General features: G+C 31.4%; 1 protein-coding gene across 1 annotated transcript in view; it reads left to right on the top strand.

Annotated features, from left to right (window-relative positions):
• The window catches only part of LOC134268580 (lysosome-associated membrane glycoprotein 2-like), a 15,097-nt gene extending 4,605 nt beyond the window's left edge, over window positions 1–10,492 (top strand). Inside the window, exons 4-10 of the mRNA XM_062750843.1 lie at window positions 1–328; window positions 2,113–2,302; window positions 2,572–2,733; window positions 4,489–4,634; window positions 4,908–5,166; window positions 6,615–6,791; window positions 8,054–10,492. The exon at window positions 1–328 is cut by the window's left edge and continues 31 nt beyond it. Of these exons, the coding sequence (XP_062606827.1) occupies window positions 1–328; window positions 2,113–2,302; window positions 2,572–2,733; window positions 4,489–4,634; window positions 4,908–5,166; window positions 6,615–6,791; window positions 8,054–8,199 (1,408 nt within the window). The 3' untranslated portion in view covers window positions 8,200–10,492. The remainder of the gene's footprint in view (window positions 329–2,112; window positions 2,303–2,571; window positions 2,734–4,488; window positions 4,635–4,907; window positions 5,167–6,614; window positions 6,792–8,053) is intronic.
• The last annotated feature ends 884 nt before the right edge of the window (window positions 10,493–11,376 follow it).

An 11,376-nucleotide genomic window follows, 5' to 3' on the forward strand; every position in this document is an offset into this window, starting at 1 on the left:
TGTAGCACAAGAGACAACAAAAGCAACCTCTGAACCCACTAAACAAACAACAGAAACATCAGCATCTACTGTAACAACAGTGGTTCCATCTACAGAAACAACAGTACTTCCATCTAATGAAACAACAGAGAAAACAACAGTGGGACCATCTAACGTCACGACCGAGGGCCCCACCACTGAACCTATAACAGTACCTCCCACCACTGCTCCTGCGCCTGCATTCCCCCCAAGGTCCACATACGAAGTCATGGAGAAGTCTAAAGCCTGTCTCGTCATGGCGGGAAGGTTCCAGCTAGAAGTTACATACACAACACAAAAGAATAAAACTGTAAGATTTTGTTTGCAGTATAACAGCAGAATTCTAAGCACAATCAGATTTTAACTTATCTGTCAGGATTAAAGTTTGTACATGTACCATTACACATCGTTGTTTAGAGCTTTGTAATGAAGGTATATAATTTACAATACATTGGTCCAAACTTTGCACTCTCCTTTTCTAAGGGATAGGGTGTTGTGGGTCAAGACAAAAGAATAATCAAAACAAAATATAATGGCAGTATTTTTTTTTTTAACAACATTCTTGTACTATCGTTGAAAGAAACCTGTAGGTACCAGTTAGAAAAATATTTTATCTGGTAGCTGCCTTATAATTTTCATGCAGCCTTTACAAAAATTACTGACAATTGCCATTTATTTTCTGGCAGTTGACAGATAATTATTTGGAGGCGACCATGTAATTTCTGGCAGCTATTAAATAGATAGATCTGGAGCCTGACAGAAACTTACCTGGTGGCTGCCAGTTATTGATCATTATTATGCTTCCTGTCAGTTTGTCTCTATATATCCCATACCCAACTATTCTCGCATAGTGGTCTAAGGATTTATATAGCGTAAACATACTATGCCGAAATAGTGTACAGCTTTATTTATTGAATAAAATTCTTCAAAGTACACGCTGGGGATCGAACTCACGACCCTAAGATTGTCAGTCCGATGCCTTATCGATTACGCCACAGAGACGATTATTGATTAGTAGAATTTCATTAAATATAGAAACTTAATTTATACAATTGACACAAGAAGGAGAAAATAGACAAATATTATTTGAAAACAGTTATATTATTCTAAGGAACTTTAGATAAATGTGTCTAACAAACTTTCAAACAAATTACATACAGATCGTTAGATGAACTGATTTCATAGGGTCATTAAAATGCTTTTTTATATGACCCTTGATTGAAGGATATAAAAGAAAATTATCAATGAGAATCGACGTCTGCAAACAAATAAGGCTTACTATAACAAAACAGAAAATAAAGATGAGTTGCTTTGGGACAGAAAATCCCGACTTATTTAGAGAAAATACTAGTAACCAAAATAACTAAGCATGAAACAATTTTAGCATGAAGATTTTGAATGAGTTCTTGTATCTGCGCTGTGTAAGCACCGATATTTTCAGGAAAAAGTCAAATAGATTGCCGCATAAATAATTACAACAGTCAGCATAATAATAACAATAGTGTTGCATTATGCATGTACTATGCCTAAATAGTAGGCAGGGTTTGACACATAGTGCACTCGCCTCCGGCTCGTGCACCATGTGTCAAACCCTGCCTACTATTTAGGCATAGTACATGCATAATGCAACACTATTATATAAATGTGGCAGTCACCTGATCCATTTCTTTGGTGGTTGCCAGTTATTATTTGTAGAGGCTGTTAACAAATTACATGTACATGTATATGGCAGCTGCCATAAAGTTAAACTTAGATAAAATGATTTTTTTACCTGTTACCTACCTACTTTTGTAATTGTAAAATTTCATGTACTGTAGGATGATATGAAGTAATTTTGATCAGAATTTAACTTGCCTATCCTTATGACTTGAGTGGAGCAACAAACAAACAAAAAATTTTAAAAAAAAAAGAACATTATACTGCTTTACAACAGCAAAACTCAAGGTAGCAAGCAGAGGCTATAGATGTCTTACATAAGAATATGCAAAAAAATTCTTATAGCAAGAATGAGATGAAGTCAGCTATGCAATTGTGACCTTTTTGTTTTTTGATCAGGGATAAATATGGTAATATTTAAGTTCTCTTTCATTCCAGGTCAAGACAATTGTGAATGTTCCAGTGAGCAGTAATGTCACGGTAACAGGAAAGTGTGCCAGTGGAAATGACACTGAATCCAGTCTCAAAATCACCCCAAAAGATGATGCAGATATTGATTCCTTAACATTTAATTTCAAAATCATGGATGGCAAAGCTAGCATTGAGTCTTGGATGGCAGAACTCAAAGGCACTTAATATTGTTTTTGTTACTCTTTTTGGTTTACATATTTTCAATGAACAAAAAAGAAATGAAAATTAAAAGACTTTCTATAAAAAATTTCATTTGATTCATTGGGTATATTGAAATATTTTAATCCTTGCATATCAGTGTGGTTTGAAGGATTTGCTGATATTTAATTTTTGAGGGTGACAGACAATACATGAATTTCAGGAATGATTTAGAAATGTATTGTTGGAGTGAGCATTATTGACTTGACAATGTTTTTTTTTTTTCAGAGCTAAATCACACAGTGAATGAAACCGTGATGTTAACATCTCCTAAACTATATTACAAGTGTGAAAAAGGGGGAAACTTCTCAGATGATATTCTAGCCCTCAAGTACAAGGAGTTACAAGTACAGGCCTTTAATGTGGAGAACGGGAATTTTTCAGAAACTGGTAAATATTTCACAAACATGTATGAATGATGTGTTGGGAAAATAAAGACCCATTTCATTACGATATCATTATTTATGTTTGTACGAATACTTCAAATGTTATAGCATATAGCTGAAAGCACATTTTCATCTCTGTGCTTGATTTGTTATATGTTTTTGCACTGTTTAATTTCATTAAGTCAACTGAAATAAGAAATAATTTTTACTTTTTACATATTTCTATGAACAAGTAATGCTGATAAGTTCATGTGTTTTACAGCACATTTAATGTATAATAGACTAACAAAGGAAAAAATACCTAACTTACTTCCAGATAATCTAATTTATCATTCATAACATTCAATATATAGAAAATATACAGTACATTGATCATTGAAGATACTTGTTGTGATGTGATCTTTGGATAGTTCCCCTGAGCCAATCATATGAACTTTTCTGATAGGAATTGACTGATGTCTGCTTGTAAACTGTACACCAGATCTACTTGACGTTTTTCAAACAAACTTGCCACAAAGCAAAGTTGGATTAAGGGAATTCAAGTCTTTATGTCTGTAATTATAGATTCAGATAGTTTTTGGTCTGTCCATCATTTTATCTGTATATCTTCAGAAAGTTTTATCTTGAAATTGCCCTAACTTTTGAATGCACCCTGAACGAGCTTTTGTATTTCACTAGCTGCAGATCTGTAGCTCTCCGAAAAAAATATTGATAGACCGGAGAGCTACAGTGCCACCCATTGAAAAAACTGTATATTTATTGCGCACAAAAAAGTGCGCTCGGTTCCCATTTAATTTCTCCAGGTTTTTAAACTGTAATCTCAAAATATTACTAACCGTGTGTTCCTAACATATTCTTTGACTCTTTCCACAACAAAACATTCCTCATAATTGTCGTTAGTAGTCCTCCTGGCCCTGATATTGTAATCATCCAACATTTCGCTTATTTATACTGCCATTTTGGTTTCAAAGATAATTCAGTCCGATATGCTTCGTTCAGATTCAACAACGAAAGTACTTGATAGAGGATAGGGGATTTTTTTTAAATCTTCCATTTTTTGCAACTGAGGTAAGAATTTGGAAGAAACAATCTACAACCGAGCGCACTTTTTTGTGCGCAATAAATATACAGTTTTTTCAATGGGTGGCACTGTAGCTCTCCGGTCTATCAATATTTTTTTCGGAGAGCTACAGATCTGCAGCTAGTATTTCACTTGCGTATGCCTTGTGATTAGACCTATCATTGGGTACCAACATTTTGACTCATGGCTTTGACTTTTAAGTTGACCTATTATTGGTAAAACCTAAGAAAATTAAGCCTTGGGCATAACTTCTGAACGATTGGATATTTCACATCTGCATTTTTTGAAACAAGAACTTTTGGGTACCAACATTTTGACCTTGATCTACTTTGAATAAAGTTAATCTTGGTTATAACTAAACTTTGAATGGCTGGTTTTAGGGCATCCCAATTTTACTTGGCTTGTGTATTCCTCATGACAAGACATTGCCTTTCCCTTGTGACCTAGACCTTTGGGTTCAACCTATTTTTGAAAATAACAAAAATGTTATTGTGGTTCTTAAGAATTGCTGTGTAAAATATATTTTCAGGATTCATTTATCAGGAAATTTTTGCTTTGTTTCAGTCTATATGGCTCTAAAAATCATTCATGTACCTAGTTGTTAGAATAACAGATGCAATATAGGTGGGGTGGGAGTTAATAAAATCATTATAGAATATTAATTTATTTTCTTTTCAGGATTTGACTGCCCAGCTGATGCTCCTGATGAGCCAGCTCCTGGGAAACCCCCAGTTGTAACATACACTGCAACTGGTGGAAACAAGACCTGTGTTGTGTTTAAGGGAAGCATCCAGTTCCACATTCCTTATGTTTCCACAAAGGGGGTCAGTTTTTAATCAACAGTATGCAACAACAAGTTATCTGTTTTATATGTGTTTTAATAAACTGAATTGTTAAAATATGAATATTTAATGAATAGACAAATTTCATATGTAATTGAACTGTGACTTTTAAGTAAATTGCATTATGGTTTCAAAATGAATGTAAAACTTGTTAAGTACTGGTACATATAAAAAAAATTGTCATTTACTAGTATTTAAATCTGTAGGTTGCATAGAATTTCACCTGACATTTTGTGTATGGTATAATTATTACAGAATACAACAGCAGTGATTTCTGTGCCTGTAAAAACCAATACAACTGGTGATTGCAACATGACTATGAATGGTTTGTACACTCAGATGTTGTCAATCAGCTTTTATGAAACCTGGAAGTTAAACTTGTACTTCTCATCCAACAAGAAGCAAACAACAGATCTACTAACAGCTGATGCAGGTGTGGCTAACTACGACATCTCTCAGATTGAACTGACTTACGACTACAACAACAACCTCTTTTCAGATGTTGATGACAGTGGTGAGTTTATCACTGAATGAAAAGGAAAAGGTTTTTTATTTTTTTTTGGGGGGGGGGTATCATATTGTCTGAAATTTAGTATACACTTTTAAAATTGATAATTAAAGAGTTTTATACAGAAAAGCTCTGTTCTTCGTAAGTCATGAATATTGATATTTTAAAAAGAATTAAGACTAGAATTAAAAAATATAAATCGGTGGAAGTATTTAGATGATCAGCAACATCTTAAGCTGAAAGCAAAACTTTTTTTTTCGGTGATTAAACAATTCAGAAAAGAAAAAGTCTTTCATAACCTTCTACAGATTATTGAAATGTTTTACTGTAAAGGCTGTTTCATGATCCTGAGGCCAGGTCTGGAGACCATAAACTGAGAACAGACTTAAGTCAAAATTTTGAATTTGAATAGCTTGCCATTTATAAAACATACGTTACCAAGAATTTGTAGGTTTTTATAATATCCCAATATATATACATTCACTGTGTTTTTCTACTAAGCCAACTGTGAAATTGATTTGAAAACCATTTTCGTGTATACTCACGCGTAGAAATATACACGGAAAATATGAGTTAACGTGACGTCACAATAAGGCTACAGCGACGTCACAATAAGGCTACAGCTACGTTAGTTAAAGTACAACGATATAGGGCAGCGAGAAATTCAAATATTGAGTATATTTTTGGTGCTTCCAAACACGTAAAATGTAAATATAAGGAATGTTTTCAAGTTTAGTGTGAATTATTGGTGTGTGAATCATACAGATCTGCGTGTAGGCATATTTTTCACGAAGCGCTAGCGCGCTTCATGAAATATGCCTACGTGACAAGTTTGTGTGATTCACATACCAATAACTCACACAAAACTTTAAAATATTCCTTAATTAAACTTACAGTAAAATTTATGTTTTTTTAGCAAGCGTATTTTTAAAGTTATATTGATTTGAATCTTTGACTTAAATCTGTTCTCAGTTTATGGTCTCCAGTATAACCATTTTGTGTACAAGACCCCATCCTTTTGACACAGTTTGGAACTACGTAGCAAATAATGTAGATCAACATATTTTCAAGATACCTTGTTTTCGTTTATTTATAGGGGGTGTGGTTTCTGTTGTAATCTTTAAAATTTACACGAGAAAATAAGTAGTAGTCAATTTTATTTTACAATATGAGGCAAGATTGAGGGCTCGATGGTTATGAAGTAATATGGATGTGTGTTATGGCCCATTGTCAATTTAGTATTTCACAATATATGATACTTATGTACAGTTACAGGAGATTTTTAAAACTATTAAAATCAATGATGTATTTCCCTTTGAAAGAAATGGTCTTGTTAAATTTTTTAAAGTCAGAAGTGTGTATTAAGTAGCCTAGTTTTGAAAAAAAGTTTATCTATTCTATATAAATAAATGATAATGTTGTACAATGATTTGTCATTTGTTTTGTTTTTGCAGTTGTTGGTAAAACTGAGATGGTGACTACCAACCAGACCTTCCTGTCAACATCTGCGAGCAAGAGCTACATGTGCAGCAAAGATACCACCTTTACTCTTAATCAAAATGGATTGTCCATGGTAACCAAAGATCTTCAGTTCCAGGCTTTCAGAACGACAAACACAACAGATTTTGATGGTATGTTTTTGTTTATGACAGATATACGTATCATGTAATCATTGTAGTAAGCAATTTGTAGTTGGTTTTTTTATAAGTTTATGATGAAAATCTTTACAAATGAAATTATCAAATAGTTTTAAGGTGATAAAGTTCATTTATAATTTGACTTTACATTCATATTTTGCGGGAATGTACTGTAGACCACTAAATTTTTATGACACTGTATTTTATAGAGATTGTTTGGTACACACACATGTATATGATAAGATATTGATAAGAAAAATAAAATTTAGTCATTTGCTGTATGTAATCATTAATAATAAAATTAAACAAAAGAAGGGAATTTTTGTTAGCACATGGCCAAGCAGCAAGTCATGTAGTTCTCTCGAATGAAAAGTGATTTACAGTAAATTTTAAGTTGCGAGAACTGGAGAGGGTTATAAACTGAAAAACCATGATTCAGTTAACATTGTTTTGATTGTAAAAGTTTTAGCAAAAATGAATATTGCAGAGGAAAAAAAGATAAATTGTAGATGTAAAAATGATAAATATACAACAATGTATAGGGTGTAATTATTTTGACTCAATTACTATTATAAGTATTACTTTTGGCTAGTGGTGTTCGAATCATCGATAATAATCGAAAATCAGTCGATTTCTGACAAAATCCAAGCAATCGATTGCATTTTTAAAATTCTGATTAATTGGTTTATTGTTTTATTTTACAAGCATAATAGTTTTTGATCCTAATTTTTCATCCACAGCATTGCATTTGACTTATTTGTGTAACAGATAAACAAACTCTTGTATTTCTACCCGGATAACAGAACATGTTTCTGGGCTTGGGCGTACTTTTGGTTCTATAAAATGAACAAAGGACCAGCTGGATCACCACAGAAAGTTGTCATTTACCTATTCTTACCATTTACTTGTTTAAATTGATATACTTTTTACATGTCCGATTATAATCGATAATTAGTTAGTTAAAGTAACCCAATCATTGACGATGAAATTCTTTCCCATCGCTACTTTTGGCTGTGTATTCTTCTTAGCACCTTTTCTGGAAAGCTGCAGCCTTCACTTAATCAAATATATCACTAAATATTTTTCGTATGTAGGTTTTAGCAATGGGCAATCAAAAAGCACTAAATCAAATCTACACAAATGTGTTGAAAATTCAAATTCAAATTGGCCAACTTACACATCTAATGATCATCTACCAGACCTTTAAGTTATTTTTTACATTTGTTAAAAGGGAATCTCTTTTTTTAAATTCACAGCTGCCACGGAATGTGCAGGAGATGAAGACACCAATAGCATTGTACCAATCGCAGTGGGTGCTGCGCTGGCCGGACTGGTCATCATTGTACTGATAGCTTATCTGATTGGACGAAAACGAAGTCGCTCTGGATACGAACAGGTGTAAAAATGACTTGAATGACAATAATTTTTTTTTTTAATTTACATGCAGATTTAACATTTTTGTAATTTATATATTTCTTTAATTCAATTTTGGTTTTGTCCTTAATATGTGAAAAATAGTGACTGGAAGATTTTTTTAATAACCTCAACAAATGTTGAAAGAAAAGTGAAGACAAATTTAAAAAAAAAAGGCTTTGATGTACACTAAATACTCAATTTTAAATTTATTTTTTTCTCTTTTATACACAAACCTAATAATGTTTAACATTCCAATGTGGAGGTTAATTGTGTGTGATAAACATCATGAATGAAGCACATATGTACTAAAATTTAATTGTTTTGAATGAGTAATACTGTAAATACTTTCCATTTATGATTGAAGCAGGAGAATATATATTTGTTACTAGGCCAAATGTTGATATGAATATAGCTAAGCTTTGAATATAGTCCATGCTAAGAAATGATATGTAAGCTTAGGTGTCATATCTGTAAAAGTTCGAGATCTCATAAATATTTTCAATTCTTTTGTGGTTTTTGCTTTAGATGAATATAGCAAGGAATTAGAGTTTTATATATACTGTGCTAGTCCAAGCTTTCATATACACTGTAGTTCAAGTTTCCACTTACAGAGAGGGTTCGGATAAAAATAGTTTTACAGGCAAATCAAAATTGGTAGCTGTGTAGAAATTTTAAAAAAAAAAGAAAAGAAATGAAAAAAATTAAAAATACATAAGGCCATGAATGTTATTCATTTTAGGAACCTTGAAGTTCGCTACAAGCAATTGTTGTTTACTGATTTTCTGTTCTACATTTATTTGAGGCAGGGTGGGAATTTTGTATCTATATATTTTCATGTATATACATGTATATATAGATAACATAATTTGTTGACAATATGAGGATAAAGTTGAAGAAAAAGTACCTATGAATGTTAATGTGAGATATTAAAGTGCTATATTTGCCAGTTTCTCCTCATATTATGATTATATTCTTTTGCATGTGTGAATGTTCATCTTTTCGTGGTGTAACTTTTGTAATATTATTTCATTTGTGTGACTGATATCTTATTTTTAAAAGTGTATACTTGTAGTAAATTTGATATTTATCATGTCTAGAAATAATGTGTCTAATGTATAAAACATGATCCATTTTATTAAAATTTTTAAGTTCATTTGGAATAAAAATAATTGACAAGTACTTTCAGAAAATTATTTCGTTCATGGGAAAAAAAAAACTTAAAACTATGTGTTTGTAAGAGCCATGGTTATTTTTGAAACATTACATACAATGTTATGTGCATGAATTGAAAGAACCACTTAAACAAAAAAAATTCAAAATTAGTTTTCTCTGTGATTAACAAAGGACTAACACAGGTGTGTTGGAATAAGGAAATTTGAAAGTTTTCCTTGATACATGAATTGATAACTTAAATTTGCTTCCTTGGTTTTGCTTTGAGTTTATTCTTGTCTTTAATTGTTCAGCCATTATTGAGTACTCTACGTGTGAAAAAATGCCAAGGTTCAATGATTGTTGTATATATTTATAACTTTTTATGATAATTAATGTTTTTTTTTCTTTTTCTTTTTTTTTGCTTTTAAATTTGACTGAAATGAAAGTGCAACTCTTATTTTCAGAACATTTAATACACACAAAATCGAATGGTCTTTTGTTAACTCCAATTCAGAAGAGTTCCACAATTACCTTGAGGTAATGGTGCAGGGTTCAATTTCTCATTAAAAAAATCTTTCTTTTTTTTGTTTTTTTTTACTTTTTTCATTTTCAACGTACACTGTAGTCCAAGTATCATTTTATGAAAATTGATTGAATCATCACAAAATTTCTTTTTCATCTGATATATAATTCTTTAGAAAGCTGTGTACAGGGTTATTTTGGTCACACTTTGTCAAATTTTTGCCCTTCTGCATTATGGAAATTAATTTGGCCTATTTTAAATGCACCCAGAAACAAGACAATAAGTTCATTGAATATGAGATTTTAAATACATCCACGCAATTGTAAAAAGGGCAAAAATAAAGTGGGGCTAACAATTTTCCATGTTTACAGTATTTTATTACATGCAAATACAGAGATTGAACTTTCATGTACACAGTACAATGTACCCTTTTGTTTTCTTATGATGTTAATTGAAATCTTTCTTCTTTATTTTGGAAAGAGGGAATTGAACTGGGAGGATATTGGTTGATGTTACCAGCAAATTATTACACTTTATACTTTCTGTGATCATTTTTGTAGAGAACTTTGTCACCTTTGAATTAAAATATTTTTGATTGACAAAATTTTCTTGTGTTTTATTAATTGATTGAAATAAATGCAGATTTTGCATATCTTGATACTTTGATAAATAGTGTATGAATCCTGATTCTGAAGTTTGTATTCATTAAATTAACATCTATAGAATATATTACAAAAAGTAACAAGACCAAAGAACTCTTAATATGAAATGTCAAATGAATGGGGATAATATTAATGGTTCATATCAATTATGATACTTTTTCTTATATACCAATCAATTGTGTTAAAACCTTTTAAACTGAAAATTAATCCTGTAATATCAAATATGAAACATGAGTTATGCTTCTATAACACATATAATTAATTTGATACAATATTGTGTATGGGTTGTACAAATATTGGAATATAAACACATTTACCGTAAGTTGATTGAAGTATACTATTATGCAATTATTTTGATTTCAATCATTTTGAAGTGTTAGCTTTAAAGTAGGAAAGATACAAAAAAAACTGATATATTAGAAAAAATTATTTTTAGCTCACCTGAGCCAAAGGTTTTATTTTTTTCTCTCTTTCCCAGAACTACTAGGCCAATTTCAATGAGTTGAAGAGAATTCAAGTTTGTTCAAAGGAATGAAGTAATGGTCATGCTTTTTTTCAAGAGGAGATGATAAAGAAAACGTAAAAATTGGATAAGATTGTTTAAAAATCTGTAGAACACTGGGCCTGAAAAAATGAAACTCATGTTTAATGTAAAGGTTTGTTTATAAGGCTAAAAGAAAGCAGTTTTCATCTTAATTTAGTGCAAGTAATATACTACCTTTTCAGAACCACAAGGTCATGCTAGAGATAATATATAATTCAAAGGATACCCAAGATGTGTCAATTAAACTTATATTATTTCATGATTCTTTTGGACTTTAGTGAG

The sequence above is a fragment of the Saccostrea cucullata genome, unplaced genomic scaffold, assembly GCF_032062105.1.
Source record: "Saccostrea cucullata isolate Sc308-1 unplaced genomic scaffold, CSIRO_AGI_Scuc_v1 ctg987, whole genome shotgun sequence".
Taxonomy (NCBI): domain Eukaryota; kingdom Metazoa; phylum Mollusca; class Bivalvia; order Ostreida; family Ostreidae; genus Saccostrea; species Saccostrea cuccullata.